This window comes from Stegostoma tigrinum, chromosome 31 (genome assembly GCF_030684315.1).
Source record: "Stegostoma tigrinum isolate sSteTig4 chromosome 31, sSteTig4.hap1, whole genome shotgun sequence".
Classification (NCBI taxonomy): domain Eukaryota; kingdom Metazoa; phylum Chordata; class Chondrichthyes; order Orectolobiformes; family Stegostomatidae; genus Stegostoma; species Stegostoma tigrinum.
The window spans coordinates 38,585,881-38,607,659 of record NC_081384.1 but is presented as its reverse complement, the minus strand read 5'-3'; the positions used below and the strand labels follow the sequence as shown (position 1 = coordinate 38,607,659).

General features: G+C 45.5%; 1 protein-coding gene across 1 annotated transcript; it reads right to left on the bottom strand.

Moving 5' to 3' along the window:
- Window positions 1-664: 664 nt before the first annotated feature.
- On the bottom strand, window positions 665-12,506 carry LOC125466375 (translational activator of cytochrome c oxidase 1-like). Its single transcript, XM_048560798.2, has 6 exons — window positions 12,451-12,506; window positions 9,832-10,159; window positions 8,931-9,037; window positions 4,037-4,167; window positions 2,616-2,793; window positions 665-1,638 (listed from the first exon to the last, which is right to left on the bottom strand). Exons 2-6 carry the CDS (start codon window positions 10,136-10,138, stop codon window positions 1,429-1,431), a joined length of 933 nt encoding a protein of 310 aa, XP_048416755.1. The 5' UTR covers window positions 10,139-10,159; window positions 12,451-12,506; the 3' UTR covers window positions 665-1,428.
- Window positions 12,507-21,779: the final 9,273 nt, after the last annotated feature.

The following is a 21,779-nucleotide window of genomic DNA, read 5'->3' as shown; positions in this document are numbered from 1 at the left end:
ATCAGAAGAATGCAGATTCAAGCACCACTCGAACACAGTCTAGACAGGGACATGAATGCATTACTGAACTTTTGAATGGGACATTAAAGCAAGACTCTCTATTCAGGTGAGTATTGAAGGTTCTAGACATGACGAGATCTCCAGATGTCATAGCCCAAATATCCCTCACTGTTATCATCTCTCAAAACATTATGTTTATTATCTCATTGCTGGGTACAAATCGCCATTTGTCCACATTACAACAAAGACTATGCTTCAAAAGAAAATCCCATGTAAAGTGCATTTGACTGTTTCAGGCACTCTCTAAATGTAATCTCTAACTTTCATAATTGTCCCAAGCTAATGGAGAAAGGGCAAGATCAGTCACGGATTTTGCTCCTGATCACTGTTCAATGTCCACGGGTTAAGTAACAACAGGATTTTGAATCCATATCATAGCCCACTGACTCCTCCTACTGTTCACTGTCCCTGCTGGAAACCAAGAACTGGACTAGATTGTGATGTCCCATGTAACAGGTCACCAACACGTCTATGAAGCTGTACAAAAATAATGGTGAGGGCCGTGGCCTGTGGAGCTGCAACCCAATGAACGTCTGCATCACTGGGGACAGTGACAATGAAGCAGGATCAGAAAATACCATTAATTTGACATACTTACTGAAAATGACTGGCCCTACTTATTTATTGAGTACATGATAGAGAGCGCTTTCTATCTCTCCGAGCACTGGCATACACATTATCATTGGTGCAAACTACAAAACAAAATTACAGGACTTAAATTTAAGAATAAATTACTGCAAATTTTGCTATTATTCAGGCTTACTTCCTCCAACTTTCCTGAAGGCACAAGTTGCAAAAGCTGTCCCACTTTATTTCTCTCACAGGGAGGCGTGGTGACTCAGCACTGCCGCCGCACAGCTACAGGAACCTGTGTTTGATTTCACCCTTTGGTGAACATCTGTTGGAGTTTGCATATTCTCCTGTGTCTGCACGGGTTTGCTTTGGGTGCTGTGGTTTCCTCCCACAGTCCAAAGATGTACAGATTAGGTTGACTGGTCATGCTGAATTGTCCTGTAGTATCCAGGGGTGTGCAGACTAGTTGGATTATCCATGGGAAAAGCAGACTTACAGTGATAGGGTAGGGGGCATGGGTCTGGGTGAAAAGCTCTTCAGAGGATCAGTGTGGACTCAATGGGCTGAATGGCCTGCTTCCATAATAGGGATTCCATGATTGGCAAGCACTGTCAAGTAATCACATCCTTTACTCAGAGGAGGGGTGTACACAGCTGTTTTTGTCAACACAGAGAAGAAATCACCATCAGTATCTTTGAAATGGTTCTCAATCAATCTCAACACAATGTTCAGCTGTGCTTCCCAATCATTGATGCAGCAGCCAATAAAGTACAGAATTCTCTCTCTTGCTGTCAGTCAACTTTTTGACTCAATATTATCATAGACTTTAAAAACGTCCTGATATTCATCAATCAGTCCAATCAAGCAAAATGCTGCCTCCAAATCTGTGTCTGTTAGCTGGACGGTGGTTGTGGCAATAAACTCAGGCGCAGCAGTAACAGTCAGCAATCCCAGTGCATTCAACCTCTGTCTTACATCTCGTAGAGACGGTATGTCAGAAACAAACTGGAAAACAACAATAAAAAAAACAAGATATTACAAAGACCTCCCCATAACAGTTTATAGCTGTAACAACTGCATGGTGTAAGAATGATGTGATGGGACAAATCCATCATACTGTATGAGATCGTACAGATGACAGGGTCAGTCTCCAGTCCATGCTAAGTGATGGGATCATTATCAGTGGTGGCTAGAAAGTGGGTTGCTATCAATTTAGGCCCTTGAAGCTTTTGCTCAAATCCAGCCCAGATACGTGTGATCAAATATTCTCTGCCCATCATAAAGCCCTGACCTTTGAAAGAGACATAAAACCGAGGCCCAGTTTCTATTTCATTCACCTCAACAAGCAAATGAGTTTTCCTTATGTTTATCTGTCAACCATTAAAAGCAATGATATGATCATTTACCTCATGCTGTTTTTGCGACTTTGTTCTGAACCAGTAGACTGCTTTGTTTTCCTTCAAAGCCTCAGTCACTACAGTACAGGAGCAGTAGCATTTACCGCAGATGGGAAGCGATTTGCATTTTTATATGAAATTAATATAGAGAGATGCCATCCAGTATTGGAGGCAAACCCCTAAACAGTCATTAACTGTACTCCCCGGCACAAAATTCTTAACTTCATTCAAAGACAGCAAAGAGTCCTGCTGCTAGAAGCACAAAAATAATCAATCTGATGCAGCCTTATTTCTTCTTCGGTAGCTGCAGCTGAGGGAAAGCATCAGAGAAACAAAACTCTCTACCTATGCTATGCTGAATTTATCCTGCAAGTGTTTAATGGGGACAATGTAGAGGAGGCTTCATCTGTATCTAATCCCATGTTGTCAATGCTGGGCATGTTTGTTGGCCAGAGAGATATACATGTCATGGATGGTATATGTCCGTCATCATTTCCACAATGCCACAGAAGGGTATGACTCTCAGTACCCAAATTACACAATACCATTCTTCTTAAATTATAATTTATAAAAGGCTGCATTCACCTTCAGGATCACCTTGTCTTCTTCATCCTCAGCCTGTTTAACATCCTCAGCCCCTGCTTCAATTGCCAGTTCCAGAGCATGTTCCAACTCAATCTGCTGACCATGGTTGTCCAGTCCATTCACTGTCACCACACCTTTCCTCTCAAAGCAGTGGCGAGCACCCTCACAGAGAGAGCCCCTAATGAGGTCAACACACAAAAATTTGTACACACCAACAGATGAAACTCATCCCTAACTTTCTTCCATTAACCCATATGTTCCATCACTTAATTGATAAGAGACATACATATCTTGGTAAGCTATCAGCACCTACCGGCCCCACACTAATGATGAGTGGGCAAAGTAACTGCTCAGAAATTTGGGATTTAATAATGATCAGATTTTGGCTATATATCATATACTTAAGTGGCAGATTTAAGCAGGATGGGGCATGCAGCGTGAGAACATAGGAACAAAAGAAATAGGAGAAGCAAATCATTCGATCCCTCAAGCTTAATCCTCCACACAGTAAGATTATTGCCGATCAAATCATGTCCTTAGCTTCAGTTTTCTGTCTGTCCCTCATAACCTGACTACCTTCTAGATGGAAAATCTGTTTCACTCAGCCTTGAATATATTTAGTGGTCCAGCCTCCAATGCTTTCTCAAGAAGAGAATTTCAAAGATTTGCAAACCTCAGAAGATATTCCTCATTTCAATCTCAATGGGGAGACCCTTCATTTTGAAATTGAGAGATAATGGGAACTGCAGATGCTGGAGATTCCAAGATAATAAAATGTGAGGCTGGATGAACACAGCAGGCCAAGCAGCATCTCAGGAGCACAAAAGCTGACGTTTCGGGCCTAGACCCTTCATCAGAGAGGGGGATGGGGGGAGGGAACTGGAATAAATAGGGAGAGAGGGGGAGACGGACCGAAGATAGAGAGTAAAGACCTATCCCCTCCCTACCTCCCACCCCAAGCCGCACCCCCAGCTACCTACTAACCTCATCCCACCTCCTTGACCTGTCCGTCTTCCCTGGACTGACCTATCCCCTCCCTACCTCCCCACCTACACCCTCTCCACCTATCTTCTTTACTCTCCATCTTCGGTCCGCCTCCCCCTCTCTCCCTATTTATTCCAGTTCCCTCCCCCCATCCCCCTCTCTGATGAAGGGTCTAGGCCCGAAACGTCAGCTTTTGTGCTCCTGAGATGCTGCTTGGCCTGCTGTGTTCATCCAGCCTCACATTTTATTATCCCTCATCCTGTTTGTTTTATATTCTAAGCATGGAGTCCAGAGGTGAATGATGGTATTTAACATGTCCTCCACCCCCAAAAAGATTGTTTCTTCACCTGACTGATGTTGATTTGGGGGGCAGAATGAGGTCCTGATTGGAGTCCATGATCCAATTCCTTGAAGATAGTCCCTCAGACCATTCTTACCCATTTTTATTCAGGATGTTTTTTATCTCTTGATGTGACCGGCTGTTGTTGTCTGTTAGAACTTCAATCAGCAGAGATGATCCTCCTGGGCCTCTCCCTTCATACAATGAATAGATTGAAGCCTTGGACTTCTGGAAAACCAGCAACATGTGGTGTTAATGAAAAGTAATACCACATCTGAAACGTGAACAACAAAAAGTAGCGTACAGTGCACCATGTGAGTCTAATAGGAAGAATAGGGAACGCCAGGTTAATGAACTCAGCTGGATCCGCAGTCTGAAGTGTATTTATTTTAATGCAAGGAGATAAGGCAGATGAGCTTACAGCCTGCAAATTCTTGGTTGAGAGAAGTTCAGGACTGGCAGTTCAATGCTCCACGGTTTAGATGTTTCAGGTGTGATGGAGGGGAATGTAAAAAGAGTTGAGGAGATATACAGCATGGAAACAGACCCTTCAAACCAACTCATTTAGCTTCCCAAACTGAACTAGTCCCATTTGTCTCTGTTTGGCCCATATCATTCTAAACATTTCCTGTTTATGTACCTGGCCAAATATATTTTAAATGTTGTAACTATACCTGCATCTATCACTTCCTCTGGCAGTTCATTCCACACAGGAACCATTCTATGTGGCCCTTCAGGTCCCTTTTAAATCCTTCTTCTCTCACCTTAAAAATATACTTTCTAGTTTTGAACTTTCCTACCCTACAGAGAAGGTGGTTAGCACTGCTCCCTCATAATACCAGGCATCTGTCATCAATTCCAGCCTGAGGTGACTGCTCTATGTGGAGTATGCATATTCTCCTCATTTCTGCGTGGGTTTCCTCCAGGTGCTCTAGTTTCCTCCCACAGTCACAGAAAAGTACATTATCTTTTAAAGGGACCATGCATTGCCATCTCCCCCCTATCATTTTTACAAACATCCATATTTTACAAACACCAAATTCTAACACCTGCCTTCCAATCCACAAGTACTCAACCCAACTTTGTGACACTAATTACTACCTTACTAGGCAGGAGAAATTAGATTGGGGTGTCTGTTTGAAATATTTGGGAGTTTTTTAAAAGACCAGCTGATCAGAGTTCATGACCAGTATGTTCCTGTAAGGATGAAGTATAAGGATGGCAAAATTCAAGAACCCTGAATGACAAAAGATGTTGAAAATTTAATTTAAAAAAAAAATGGTGAATATGTAGGGTTGGGAAACGGAAATCAGGCAAGACTCTTGAAAAATATAAAAGGAAGCAGTTGGCAAGTCATGTTTCAGCCTTATAAGACTTTAGTCGAGCCACGTTTGGAATAGTATGTGCAGTTCTGGTCACCACACTACAGGGAGTATGCGGGGGTGAGGGGTGCAAAAGAGGCTCACCAGGATGTTGTCTAGATTGGGATGTATTAACTATAAGGAGAAGTTGGACAAACTTAGATAACTTTCACTACAGCGTCAGAGACTTAGGGGCAACCTGATAGAAGTATATGAAATTATGAGAGGCATGGATAGGCTGGATAGTCAATATTTTTCCTAGGGCAGAAATGTCAGATACTAGGGACATAGGTCTAAGATGAATGAAAGACAGTTTAAAGGACATGTGCGAGGTATGTTCTTTTTACGCAGAGGGTGGCAGGTGCCTGGAAGCACTGGCAGGGAAGGTGATAGAAACAGATTTGAGAGCAAAGTCTAAGAGGTATTTGGACAGACACGCACGGAAAATTTTCTTGTACACGCTTAACAAATTCTTCTCCATCTAAGCCCTTAACACGATGATAGTTCCAGTCTATGGTTGGAAAGTTAAAATCCCCTAACATGATTACCCTATTATTCTCACAGATAACCAAGATATCCTTACAAATTTATTTCACAATTTCCCACTGACTACTGGGGGTCTATAGTACAATCACAATAAGGTGATTTGGAGACAGTACACCAACATCCATTTCAAACCCACGGACTCCCACAAGTACCTCAACGAAAGCTCCTTTCACCCACCCTCCTGCAAAAATGCTATCCCATACTCTCATTTCCTCCCCCTTCACTGCATCTGCTCCCAGGATGAGGCATTCTATTCCAGGTCATTCCAGGTATCTTCCTACTTTAGGGGCTGTAGTTTCCCTCCTCTGTAAGTAAGGATGCCCTCAACTACATCTCCTCCATTTCCCACACATCTGCCCTCAAACCCCCTCCACCCAACAACAATAAGGATGGAGTCCCGTTAGTCCTCACATATCACCTGACATCATTCAATGCATCATTCTCCAATATTTTCCACTGCCTACAATCAGACTCCACCAGCAAAAAGATGTTTCCTTCCCCACCCCTGTCCACTTTCCACAGGCTCAGTTCATTCCGCGACTCCCTCATCAGCTCTGCACTTCTCCACACACCCACTTCCTTTTCCTGCAAACGCAAGATGTACGACACCTTCCCAAAGGTGCAACACCTGTCCCTACACCTCCCCTCTCACCTCCGAAGACCCCAAACAAATCTTCCCAATCTGGCAGAGATTCATCCAACCTGATCTATTGTATCCATTACTTCCGATGTGGTCTCCCCTACATCAGGGAAATCAAATGCAGAATCAAGGACTGGTTCGCAGAGCATCTGCACTCTGTACACATGAACCAACTCGACCTTCCTGTTGCCATCCATTTTAACTCCCGATCCCACTTCCCTGACAACACATCCATCCTTGCCCTCCCTCACTGTCAGAATGAGACCAAACGTAAACTGAAGAAACAACACCTGATATTTCATCTTGGGAGCTTACAGCCAATTGGCCTCAATATTGACTTCACCAGCTTCAAAATCCTTCCCACCCCCAGCCTTATTCCGTGTCTAGCCCCTCCCCAGTGACCTGACCGAACCTGTCCATCTTCCTATTCACCTATCCGCTCCACCCTTCCCACCGACCAATCACGATAACCCCCTACCTGCATCCACCTATCACCAACCCACCTACCCTTCTCCAGCCCCACCTCCTCCCTCTATTTACATCTGGGTTGCCCTCCCGCTCCCCAGTCCTGACGAAGGGTTTTGGCCCAAAATGTTAACTTTCCTGCTCCTCGGATACTGTCTAACCTGACGTGCTTTTCTAGCTTCATACTTATTGACCCAAATAAGGTGATCAGCCCTTTCTCATTTCTCAGTTCCACCCAAATAACTTCCCTGGGCATATTCCCAGAAATATCTTCCCTAAATACAGCCATAGTGTTATCCCTACCTTGTCAAAAAAGAAGCAAGGACTTTTACCTGGTATCTCGGTCAATATTTTTACCTCAAATATGTTGCTCATCCCTCCTAAATCCTGCTGCAGTCTTTGGCTCTCTTCACTTTACACTTATTTGCAATCCCTTCTTTTTGCTCTAATCCTCTCAGCCTCTCTTTCCCCCACCATCCCTTGTAGCCTCTCAATGGCAGATGCACACCCCATCATCTGCTGCAGATTCTGTACATGGAATTCCTGAAAGGTAGACCCCCTTCTCAGCATCCCCACCCTCATCTTATCTGCCTTCAACACTACACGTGGCAGTGCACTCCAGATTCCTGTCACACTCTGTCTAAAACACTTGCCCCTCACATCTCCTTTGAACTTTCCCCCTCTCACCTTAGATGCATGACCTCTGACTATTAACCCTATCTATGCATCTCATCATTTTACAGACCTCTAGCAAGTCTCCCCTCAGCCTCCATCGCTCCAGAGGAAACAACCTGAGTTTTTCTAGCTTTTCCTTATAGCTCATACCCTCTACTCCAGATAGCATCTTCTGCACCTTCTCCAAAGCCTCCACATCTTTCCTGTAAAGTGGCAACCAGAACTGAACACAATACTTTAAGCCCCGTCTAACCAAAGTTTTATAAAGCTGAACATGACAACCTGACGCTTGTACTGAACTCTCTAACCAAGAAAGGCAAGCATGCCATACCCCTTCTTTACCAACTCCTCTACTTTTGCGGCCATTTTCAGGGAGCTATGGACTTGAACCCAGGATCCCTCTGTACATCAATACAATTCAGGGTCCTGCCATTAACTGTATTCTTTTCCTTAACATTTGATCTCCCAAAGCACAGCATCTCACATTTACCCGGATTAAACTCCATCTGTCATATCTCACTGTATCCTGTGACAATCTTCTATACTGCTCACAACTCCACCGACCTGCAAACTTAGTAACCCACCCAGCTACATTTTCATCCAACTATCAAAATGTGATATTTATGTTAGCTCCCACAACACAAAAATAAGATGTGGGTACATAGTACTGAAGAAATCTATTAATTTTTGTTACGCTCCTGGTATCTGTACACACATACACATAAACAGACACACATAACAACCATAGGCAGTTGAGTGTCTGGGCTCAAGCTAAGCAATTAGGATGTAAACTGCAGCATGTATCCTCCAGTATGGTATGCTGGAAGAAGACAAAACTCAATCAGGTAGAGAATGAGTTTTTTTAAAAACACCATCTGGTCACATGCTATGATATCACGAATGTGCAACGATCACCGCCCTTAAAGCTACATTGTATTCTAGCTGTGAGACAGAACACAACTTGGACTGCTTCAGCTCCACAATTACTGATGGAAGATTCAGCAGCAAAAGGAAATGAGACGCAACATGACTGGAAGTGCAACTGCTCAGAGATCATGTCCATTCTGTTTAGGGAGATGGCCTTCTTTGGTTGGTAGTTTCCATGATGGAATTAACTTGGACGTTGTGCAGTTTTTGGGGTGAAATGCCCTGCCACCCACTATTTTGATTGCAACATTGGACAGTTAATGTGAACCAGTATCACTCATTTCCCTGACATGACAGATTGAGTACAATACTGAAGTTTATTGAAACATCCTGACACTGCAATTCCATTTACAATGAGATGGCTGTATCATACTTACTGCCCCTTTGATAGCAGCTTCAATGGATGTTTTGGGCATGTTCTTGGCTCGACACTGCTCAATGACATTGGCCAGCTGTGTGTTAAACTCAGGGTTTGAGCCTCCTTCTGCAAAGAAAATCACAGCAAAGCTGATCTGTAAACAGGGTCTTCAATACAGCAATTGTGATGATAGCAGTTCATTATCTTGAGTCAATAGCACATGTTCAACTGAGTAAAATATCTTAGAATCAGATGGTTTTCAACATACTTTTAATTTTTAAGAAATATTTGAGATCAAACATTAGCTTTAATCTACTCCTGCCATTTCAACCAGCCGTGTATCACTTCTATCTGATTCCAATCCTTTATGCATTATTCTCTACCACAAATCAACAGCCTTTCGTCAGCTTAGTCCTTGGAATTCCAGTCCTAAGTTCCCACAGCTCTCTCGCTTTTCAACTTTAAGGACATTTCTTCAACCAAGTTTCCAATCTTACCCCTGTAGCTCTCTTGTTCTGGCATGCTTTCCTCACATTGGACCACTTTGCTTCAATTATCCGTTCACATGAATGGCATTGCACAAATACACCTGGGCCACTGAATACAAGGTTTTAAAATTGAACTCCACAAGTTTAATATTTGTAGCAAGAATGCTGACGATCTAATGACAAGGTTGTGTGGGATGAATGTGGGGTTGGGGTGGTATTTGGATAATCCAGATCTCTCTACATTGTAGTAAAGCACCGGTCACCTTTGACAGACTTTCCAGTGATGTCACTCTTCTCAATGAGCTTACAACTGCAAATAAGTCACCGCATCAATTGTACTTCAGCCACCAACAGGCAGGGAAAAGAAAACTAATAAACAAATGCAACTGGAATAGAAACAAACATGGGCTGTGGTTATTTTGTCCATATTACCTCTCACTGCAAAGCGAAGCATTATCGACAACTTAGCAAACATCCGACTCCTCTCAGCATCCTTTGGCCCTTTGACGTGCTTCACCTTTGACCATTTGTTGTGCCCTGCGGAATTAGCTGCAGACGTGTGGATCTCAGCACGTTGTGAAAAGGAACAATACTGGCCACTTGCCTGGTTGGACGTGGGAGTAGGCACTGATAATAAAACTCTGGGCTTTGGCAGCAACTTGGCTGACCACCGCAGTGAGAATAGGAGACATCTTCTGTTCCATGAGCAAACACTTTGAAATGCAGCAACTGTAGCCATAGCTGAGGTCCTGTCAATCACCTGTAAAAGTGAAGGTGAAACTGCTATACTGAACACAGTAAAATGCTTACTATCCCGAAAAAACCATAAATATGTACAATTTATTGCTCTCATGCAGGTCACTCAACCCAACTGTTGATATTTCTGCTCTAAAACAAGACTCTTCCACCTTCCTCACCTAACCCCATCAATGTATCTTCCTTCATGTGCATTGATACTAAGCACCTGAGCCACACCTTGCCAGTGATTTCCACATTCTCACCAATTTTTGAACAAAGTTAATATATCTAATTAAAAAAAATCCTATGTTACCCTCCAGGCTTTTTTTTTGGACTCCCTACAAGTGGAAATATTTTATCTGCACCTACCCAATCATATCTTTAATTAATTTAAATTCCTTAACTTCGCGTGACTTATCCTCCTTTTCGGTCTCTTTTGTCTTTCCTGTTAGGTGTAGCCCACATTATGGCATCTGCCTTGTAATTTTGTTTTGCACCTTCAACGGCCCCTCCACATGCTTTCTGAAGACTAGGACTCTGCACACTTCTCTATGATCCAACTAAGTTTAACATAATATTCTTGTTTTCAATTGTTCTTCTAAGAAGGCATCTCGGCATTTTTATAGACCTTCAACTGGTGTTATCACAAATCAGTGATTGTAGCAAAGTGGACAGCAGCAGAAAAATTTTGGCATAGATGGGTGATGGATGACGCAAAGTGCACACAGGCTACAGTGGGTATGTGAGGATATTTGTATCCCAGACTGTTTTGATCATCTCAACTCATTTTGTGCGGTACTTTCTGAATTCTCACCCTTGATTTTAAATCCCTCATTATCTCCAATCTCTCTCAGTCCCACAACCCTCCAGGATATCTGCACTCAACCAATTCCAGAAATCTGTACATTAACAATTGTAAATGCTCAACCATCAATAAACATTTTCAAATTTGTTTTGGCCACAAATTCTGAAATACCACTCCACACACATATCTGCTCCCTCCTGCCTCTCCTTTCCTTAAGGCCTACCTCTTTGACCATACATTTAGCCACCTGGCTTAGTATCTGCTATGCAACTCAGTGTCATTGTTGCTGTGGGGTGCCTTTTTAACATCCCAGATTTTAAACATTCCACCATTGGCAAGGCCGCAAATCATTTGAATCCATCTGCAACTTTGAAACTAAACCTATCTCTCCACATTTTTTTTATGATACTCAATTGAAATATATTTTTAACCAAACCCTTCAGCCCCCACCCTAATAACTCCTAATACTGTACAATTCAAATTTTATTGGACAACACTTCTGTGAAGTATCTTTGGACTTTAACTACAGAAGGACACAATATAAATCAAGTTTCTGTTGCTGCAGTATCAGAGCTGTTGTTTATCAGTTGAGGTGCTAAACTGAGGCCGCAGCAGCCCTATTTCAGAACACTGGGTGTTCTCCCTGGTGCCTTGACCAATAGTTCACCTCGAAGCACAGTACCCAACCAGATGAAATGAGGAACACTTCAACTGTGGTAGGGTACTGTGGGCAATACGAAGGGGTTGGCAGTGAGACTGATGGTGCTAGTGAAAGGAGGAGGAGGTCCTGAGTAAGAATCCACTCAATGAAGAAAATCAAGTGTCATTCAAACCAGCCATCCTCACATTAGGTGTTCTCTGACAGTTAAAAGTGGCCTATAAAGGAGCATGGTTCAGCTCTGCAAATCACATAGGTGCATTCCAGGCAGTGTCCCTGTTTGTTGGCAATCAAATTGTGATAAAACTGGACAAATGGCATCCTGGAAAGATGAAAAAAGGGAAGAATGTAAGAAATTCTGGCACGGTGGTTAGCATTGCGGTCTCACAGCGCTTGGGGCCCAGGTTCAATTCCAGCCTCGGGCGACTGTCGGTGTGGAGTTTGCACATTCTCCCCACGTGTGTGGGGGTTTCCTCCACGTGCTCTGGTTTCCTCCCACAGTACAAAGATGTGCAGGCTAGGTGGATTGGTCATGCTAAATTGCCCCATAGTGCCCAGGGACGTTTAGGTTAGGTGGGGGAGACATGGGAAATATAGAGGAATGGGTTTGGGTGGGATGCTCTTCGGAGGGCAGTATGGACTTGTCGGGCCGAATGGCCTGTTTCCATACCGTTGGAATCTTATGATATGGTAAGTACACTCCTCTTAAACACTACAAATGGTTGGCCATCCCCCTCCCTTCCTCCAATGGGTAATCTAGACAGATATTACACGGTTTGTGGGGACCTGCTGTATCCGCAGAGGCTATGATACCCTCCGGTCTCACCACCCTCCCCTCTCAGGCCCTCACCCTCTCTTTTTCGGCCAACCTGCAGGCCGCTCGGGTCCTGGACGGCACGCGTGCGCATTCGCGCAGTACCGGCCGGAAACAGCGCGTGCGCAGTACCGCCCAGCTGGATGGCTCTGCCAGTGATTATTCGGTGAGCACTGTGATCCCTTCCGACTGTGATCTCTCTCACTCACTGATCACTGTGATCCCTTCCGACTGTGATCTCTCTCACTCACTGATCACTGTGATCCCCTCCGACTGTGATCTCTCTCACTCACTGATCACTGTGATCCCCTCCGACTGTGATCTCTCTCACTCACTGATCACTGTGATCCCCTCTGACTGTGATCTCCCCCTGAATGTGATCTCCCACTGACTGTAATCCAGTCTCTTGCTGGTCACTGTGATCCCCCCTCTGACTATGACCTGCATCTCTCACTGATCATTATGACCTCCTCTGACTGTTATCCCTTTCTCTCACTGATCACTATGATCCCCCTCTGACTGTAATCCCCTCCCTCACTCTGAGCCCGTTCTGACGTGATCCCCTCTCTCACTGGTCACTGTGATCACTCTCTGACAGTAATCCCCTCTCTCAATGACCACTGAGATACCCCTCTGACTATGATCCCCTTTGTGATACCCGTGTCACTGAGTACTGTCATCCCTCTCTGACTGTGATCTGCCTTGCTCGCTATACACCATGATCACCTTCTGATTGTGAACTCCTCTCTCACTGATCATGGAGGTCTGCCCTGACCGTGATATCCCTCTTACTGTGATCCACTCTCTCACTGATCACTGTCATCTCCCTCTGATTGTGATCCCTCTCTGACTGGTCATCTGCCCCTGACTGTGATCCCCCTCTGATATAGTAACCCCCTCTCTCAATGTGATCCCCCCCTTGACTGTGATCCCCCTGTCACTGATCTCCCTCTTAACTGTAATCCCCTTCTCTCACTGATTATTGTGGTGCCCCTGACTGTAATTCCCTCTCTCACTGAGATCCCCATCTGACTGTAGTTGCGCCTCTCACTGATCACTGTGATCACCCTCTGACTGTAATCCCCTTTCTCAATGATCACTGTGATCTCCCTTTGACTGTAATTCCCTCTCTGACTGATCACCGTGATCCTCTCTGACTGTGATCCCCTTTGACTGTAATCCTCTCTCTCACTGATGACTGTGATCCCCCTCTGACCGTAATCCCGTCTCTCACTGATCACGTAATTCCCCTCTGACTGTGATCTGCCTCTCTTACTGATCACTTGATTCCCCTCTGACTGTGATCTGCCTCTCTCACTGATCACCGTTATCTTCCACGTGACTGTGGCCCCCCTGACTGTGATCTCCCTCTCTGACTAATCTAGGATCCCCTCGACTGTAATCCCCTCTCTCATTGATCACCATTATCTCCCCATGACTGTGATCTCCTCTCCCACTGATCACTGTAATCTTCCTCTAACTGTGATCTCACTTATGATCTCACACTTTGAATGCTCACTGATCTGCCCCACACACTGATCTTACTGTGATCGGTGATCCTCTTAGCGATCTCCCTCTTCTGGTGATCTCTTTTATTCTGTGAGATCTCTGATAGTGATCACTGATTTCTCACACTCTGTGATTGCCCTCTCACTATGATCTCTTTCATCCTATGTGTTCTCTGACACAAGGACCACAGGTCAATGAGAGTTTACACTGAGTGCCCACCATAAAGGACCACAAGGTTGCCCTCCATCTACCTCATTTTCTATTTCAGGTTCTGGGACCCCAGTGAGCGGACCCAGTGTTCTGACTGCCTCTGTACATTGTGAAATGTGATTACCCTGCATTACAGATGTTTCTGGTTACAGACGTTAAAGTAAAAGTGGGATGGATTCAAAAATGAGTTTGTAAGAGATTTTGTGCAAGTATAAAGTTGATGAGGGTCGAGCTGTGGATGTGGTGTATATGGACTTCAGTAAGGCATTTGATAAGGATCCCCATGGTAGGCTCATTCAGAAGGTCAGGAGGAATGGGATACAGGGGAACCTAGCTGTCTGGATACAGAATTGGCTGGCCAACAGAAGACAGCGAGTGGTAGTAGAAGGAAAATATTCTGCCTGGAAGTCAGTGGTGAGTGGTGTTCCACAGGGCTCTGTCCTTGGGCCTCTACTGTTTGTAATTTTTATTAATGACTTGGATGAGGGGATTGAAGGATGGGTCAGCAAGTTTGCAGATGACACGAAGGTTGGAGGTGTCGTTGACAGTATAGAGGGCTGTTGTAGGCTGCAGCGGGACATTGGCAGGATGCAGAGATGGGCTGAGAGGTGGCAGATGGAGTTCAACCTGGATAAATGCGAGGTGATGCATTTTGGAAGGTCGAATTTGAAAGCTGAGTACAAGATTAAGGATAGGATTCTTGGCAGTGTGGAGGAACAGAGGAATCTTGTTGTGCAGATACATAGATCCCTTAAAATGGCCACCCAAGTGGACAGGGTTGTTAAGAAAGCATATGGTGTTTTGGCTTTCATTAACAGGGGGATTGAGTTTAAGAGTCGTGAGATCTTGTTGCAGCTCTATAAAACTTTGGTTAGACCGCACTTGGAATACTGCGTCCAGTTCTGGTCGCCCTATTATAGGAAACATGTGGATGCTTTGAAGAGGGTTCAGAGGAGGTTTACCAGGATGCTGCCTGGACTGGAGGGCTTATCTTATGAAGAGAGGTTGACTCAGCTCGGACTCTTTTCATTGGAGAAAAGGAGGAGGAGAGGGGACCTAATTGAGGTATACAAGATAATGAGAGGCATAGATAGAGTTGATAGCCAGAGACTATTTCCCAGGGCAGAAAAGGCTAACACGAGGGGTCATAGTTTTAAGCTGGTTGGAGGAAAGTATAGAGGGGATGTCAGAGGCGGGTTCTTTACACAGAGTTGTGAGAGCATGGAATGCGTTGCCAGCAGTTGTGGAAGCAAGGTCATTGGGGTCATTTAAGAGACTGCTGGACATGCATATGGTCACAGAAATTTGAGGGTGCATACATGAGGATCAATGGTCGGCACAACATCGTGGGCTGAAGAGCCTGTTCTGTGCTGTACTGTTCTATGTTCTATGTTCTATAAAGATGTCTTTGACGGAACCCTAGAGGAAATGAAAGGAATAGGAATTAAACTTTGGTTGAAGTAGGGTGGGGGGTTTATCCAAGCAGTCTGAAGGCACATTCAGTACCATACACCACCTGGCCTAATGTAGAGGGTGAGAATTGCTATAGGTGGTGAACCTGGGAGCACTGGAACCAGTAACTACCAATGAATGAGCCACTCCAATCATCCCAGCCTTAAAAACAGATGGTGTGACAAGGATATTTGGTAACTTCTAGGTTACAGTCATCTGGAAAAGAGAGTTGTGAAAATGGAGGCTTGCTGGTAGGTGAAGCAAGCACTGAAAAGGTTGGATGTGTTGAATAATTTCTCCCCACTGCAGTTGGGGTGCCACCTCACTTTATGGGGTTGGCCCTGTACTGTCACATCTTTCCAAAGAGAGATGGAAGGTCCATTGCATTCACATCAAGATTTAATGAAGATGGAGAAGTATACTCAAGTGCAAAAGGAAGAGTTGAGCATTGTGCTTGATGTTGAAAGTTCTCCCATTTTCTTTATGCTGCTGACAGACCACAGGCTGTGAAGCTCCTTTTTTGACATCTATACAGGAATACCATCAATGGTGGCAGCACACCTGTCAATATGGGCATTAGTTTTGACAGCCTACTCCTATCATGAGATACTGACAGTTGAAAAAGCACAGAAATGCAGATGCTTTGTCAAGATTAACATGACTGCAAAATAAGGATGTTCCTGACTGAAACCTGAAAATTATGTACTTTTCCTAGGAAGACAGCATATTGGTATCAGAAAGTCGGCTGCGGAATGGTGCTCAAAATGACTATGTCTTGAACCTTGTAGTGGACTTAGTCCTGAGAGGAAGGACTCGTCATAGAGACTGCCCCAAATTATGCCGTGACCTGTCCAAGAGGTGGGAGTTGTTCATATCAGTTAATTCAATGTGGGGAAGGAGATTTGTTGCCCCTCCCCTGTTAAGAGGAAAGGTGCACTAAGGGCACCCTGGCATGGTGTGAACGAAAGAAATAGCCAAGAGCTACTTTTGATGGATGAATGTGGAGGAAGTGGGATCATATTAATCCTGTGCATTAGTAAGGAAAGCAGAGCCATCGTTGCCCCTTCATCCCATGGGAGGTGGCCTCAGTCAAACTATTTGCATGGTGTGGTAACTCCAAACAAGTTGTGAGTGACACCGATCCAGTCTGTGGCACAAGGGTTCAAGAATTACCTGGAAAAGCAGAGTCAGACATGAGATTGGCTCGATATCACCCTGTGACAAACAACCAGATGGAGAAATTTATACAAACCTTGAAGCAGGTCTTGGAGTGTTCGCAAGTACGGCAACTTAAGTTCCTCAGCACATATGGGAATACACCATAGTCAACGACCCAGTGCTTGTTGATGTCCTTAAATGTTTAACCACCAGCTGAGAATCACGTTTGACTTACTGCAACCAGAAGAGACCAGAGGAAGTAAATTGAAACCAGGAAGGACAGATGGTCAGAAGGGTGGGAACGTCAAGTTTGAGGGTACACCAAAGAGGAAAAATTCTGGCCCAAAATTACATATTGGGCAAAATGGATCCCAGCAGTGGTGGTGGCTCAGTTAGGACTTGCCATGGAGCGCAGTGGAGGCCGGGACGTTAAATGTCTTCAAGGCGGAGATTGATAAATTCTTGATCTCACAAGGAATTAAGGGCTACAGGGAGAGTGCGGATAAGTGGAGTTGAAATGCACATCTGTCATGATTAAATGGCAGAGTGGACTCGATGGGCCGAATGGCCTTACTTCCACTCCTACGTCTTAAGGTCTTATGGACAGTTGTCATATAGGGTGCACAGTGTTGAACGAGTCTGGAGGAGACAGTGAACCAGCCGGTAGCTGCACCTCACCAACAGGGGACAGAATACCGAGCTGGTCCAGATGGGACCAGTGATGTCGACTGAGCCAGAGTTGGTTGTATTGTGGGAGGAGACAACTGCCAGAGAGGAGGTATCTGTGGAACAAGAGCTTCTAGTAGTCATAGAATCATATAGCATAGAAACCTTCGGTCCAACTCATCCATACTGATCAGATATTCCAATTTGAACAACTCCCATTTGCCATCATTTAGCCCATATGCTTCTAAGCCCTTCCTAATCACATACCTATCCAAATACCTTTTAAGTGTTGTAATTTAGCCACCTCCAACACTTCCATTGGCAGCTCGTTCCATAAACGCACCAATCTGTGTGTGAAAATGTCATCCCTCAGGTCCTTTTTAGAATCTTTTCCCTTAAACCCATGTCCTCTAGTTTTGGACTCCCCTAACCTAGTAAAAAGACTTTGGCCATTCACCTTATCTTTTCTACTCATGATTTGAAGCTGTACTAGAAGATTCCTGAGAGGGAGGAGACGATCTTCTAGAAATGGCCATCTCCCTGAGAGACTGGTCAAATCAACGTAGACTACGGAAGGATGATTCAGAAATAATGGGAACTGCAGATGCTGGAGAATCCAAGATAACAAAGCGTGAAGCTGGATGAACACAGCAGGCCAAGCAGCATCTCAGGAGCACAAAGGCTGACGTTTCGGGCCTAGACCCTTCACCAGAGAGGGGGATGGGGAGAGGGTTCTGGAATAAATAGGGAGAGAGGGGGAGGCGGACCGAAGATGGAGAGAAGATAGGTGGAGAAGGGAGTATAGGTGGGGAGGTAGGGAGGGTATACCACATTGGCAGGTGTACAGGTGAACATCTGCTTAATATGGAAAGTCATCTTGGGGCCTGGGATGGGGGTGAGGGAGGTGGTGTGGGGGCAAGTGTAGCACTTCCTGCGGTTGCAGGGGAAGGTGCCGGATGTGGTGGGGTTGGAGGGGAGTGTGGAGCGGACAAGGGAGTCACGGAGAGAGTGGTCTCTCCAGAAGGCAGACAAGGGTGGGGATGGAAAAATGTCTTGGGTGGTGGGGTCGGATTGTAGATGGCGGAAGTGTCGGAGGATGATGCGCTGTATCCGGAGGTTGGTGGGGTGGTGGGTGAGAACAAGGGGATCCGCTTGGGGCGGTTGTGGCAGGGGCAGGGTTTGAGGGATGTGTTGCGGAAAATGCGGGAGATGCGGTCAAGGGCGTTCTCGACCACTGCAGGGGGAAAGTTGCCATCCTTGAAGAACGTGGACATCTGAGATGTGCGGGAGTGGAATGCCTCATCGTGGGAGCAGATGCAGCGGAGGCGGAGGAATTGGGAATAGGGGATGGAATTTTTGCAGGAGGGTGGGTGGGAGGAGGTGTATTCTAGGTAGCTGTGGGAGTCGGTGGGCTTGAAATGGACATCAGTTTTTCTAGCCGGTTACCTGAGATGGAGACTGAGAGATCCTCCCTCACCCCATCCCAGGCCCCAAGATGACTTTCCACATTAAGCAGATGTTCACCTGCACATCTGCCAATGTGGTATACTGTATCCACTGTACCCAGTGTGGCTTCCTCTACATTGGGGAAACCAAGCGGAGGCTTGAAGACCGCTTTGCAGAACACCTCCGCTCAGTTCGCAACAAACAACTGCACCTCCCAGTCGCAAACCATTTTAACTCCCCCTCCCATTCCTCAGACGACATGTCCATCGTGGGCCTCCTGCAGTGCCACAACGATGCCACCCAAAGGTTGCAGGAACAGCAACTCATATTCCGCTTGGGAACCCTGCAGCCCAATGGAATCAATGTGGACTTCACAAGCTTCAAAATCTCCCCTTCCCCCACTGCATCCCTAAACCAGCCCAGTTCGTCCCCTCCCCCCACTGCATCTCACAACCAGCCCAGCTCATCCCCTCCACCCACTGCATTCCAAAACCAGCCCAGCCTGTCCCCGCCTCCCTAACCTGTTCTTCCTCTCACCCATCGCTTCCTCCCACCTCAAGCCGCACCTCCATTTCCTACCTACTAACCTCATAGAACATAGAACAGTACAGCACAGAACAGGCCCTTCAGCCCACAGTGTTGTGCCGACCATTGATCCTCATGTATGCACCCTCAAATTTCTGTGACCATATACATGTCCAGCAGTCTCTTAAATGACCCCAATGACCTTGCTTCCACAACTGCTGCTGGCAACGCATTCCATGCTCTCACAACTCTCTGCGTAAAGAACCCGCCTCTGACATCCCCTCTATACTTTCCACCAACCAGCTTAAAACTATGACCCCTCGTGCTCGCCATTTCTGCCCTGGGAAATAGTCTCTGGCTATCAACTCTATCTATGCCTCTCATTATCTTGTATACCTCAATTAGGTCCCCTCTCCTCCTCCTTTTCTCCAATGAAAAGAGACCGAGCTCAGTCAACCTCTCTTCATAAGATAAGCCCTCCAGTCCAGGCAGCATCCTGGTAAACCTCCTCTGAACCCTCTCCAAAGCATCCACATCTTTCCTATAATAGGGCGCCCAGAACTGGATGCAGTATTCCAAGTGCGGTCTAACCAAAGTTTTATAGAGCTGCAACAAGATCTCACGACTCTTAAACTCAATCCCCCTGTTAATGAAAGCCAAAACACCATATGCTTTCTTAACAACCCTGTCCACTTGGGTGGCCATTTTAAGGGATCTATGTATCTGCACACCAAGATCCCTCTGTTCCTCCACGCTGCCAAGAATCCTATCCTTAATCCTGTACTCAGCTTTCAAATTCGACCTTCCAAAATGCATCACCTCGCATTTATCCAGGTTGAACTCCATCTGCCACCTTTCAGCCCATCTCTGCATCCTGTCAATGTCCCGCTGCAGCCTACAACAGCCCTCTACACTGTCAACGACACCTCCGACCTTTGTGTCGTCTGCAAACTTGCTGACCCATCCTTCAATTCCCTCGTCCAAGTCATTAATAAAAATTACAAACAGTAGAGGCCCAAGGACAGAGCCCTGTGGAACTCCACTCACCACTGACTTCCAGGCAGAATATTTTCCTTCTACTACCACTCGCTGTCTTCTGTTGGCCAGCCTCCTTGACCTGTCCGTCTTCCCTGGACTGACCTATCCCCTCTCTACCTCCTCACCTATATTCTCCTCTCCACCTATCTTCTTTTCTCTCCATCTTCGGTCTGCCTCCCCCTCTCTCCCTATTTATTCCAGAACACTCTCCCCAAACCCCTCTCTGATGAAGGGTCTGGGCCAGAAGCGTCAGCTTTTGTGCTCCTGAGATGCTGCTTGGCCTGCTGTGTTCATCCAGCTTCACACTTTGTATTCTTGGATTCTCCAGCATCTGCAGTTCCCATTATCACTAATAAAGTATTCCCAGTTCAATTTTACCCTCTGTCTACTTCATGTTCCATTTATGGTTCTAGTGAACCACAAACATAATACACCAAACTCAATGTATGGACAGATAATGACCAAAAGGGATGGCAAACTGTATAGGGGGAAACTGAGAGAAATAACATTCACCAACCCAATATCAAATCATAGGTTGAAGGATTATATGCTGAGAATAAAGTAAGAACCAATGTAAGAATAATCCAGAGGGAGTTGAATAATGTCCTCAAATGCACTAATTTTTGGCAGTGCTGAGAAGCATCTAGAGCATATAGTCCCCTACAGGATAAGATATAGGAATGAAGTTGACAAGATATCCCATATTACTGGATAATTGGCAAATTGTTTAAAGTCACATCAAACAGCAAAGAACGCAAGTGAATACATTGAGGCCTGATGCCTTGGTTTGGGGTAGCACGGCAGCTCAGTGGTTAGCCCTGCAGCCTCATAGTGCAGAGACCTGGATTTGAATCCACACCAAGTGACTGTCTGGATTGACTTAACAATTGTCCCCTGTCTGCATGGGCATCCACCCGCAGTCCAAAGATGTACAGGTTAACTGGATTGGCCATTGCCCATAGTGTCCAAGGTTGTGCACGCTGGATACATTGGGCATGGGAAATGTAGGGTGGAATGGTCTCTGGAGGGTCGCTGTAGACCCCACAGTCATAAAGGTGTCAGCACAGAAACTGACCCCTGGGTCCAACTCATCCAGGCCAAGAGGATATCCTAAATTAAACTAGTTCCATCTGCCAAAATTTGGCCCATAACCCACTAAATCCTTCCTATTTATATGCCTTTTAAATGTTGTAATTGTACCAGCCTGCACCACTTCGTCTGGCAGTTCATTCCGTACATGCACCACCCTTTGTGAAAAAGTTGCCCCTTACCCATGGGGAAACCAAGCGGAGGCTTGGGGACCGCTTTGCAGAACACCTCCGCTCAGTTCGCAACAAACAACTGCACCTCCCAGTCGCAAA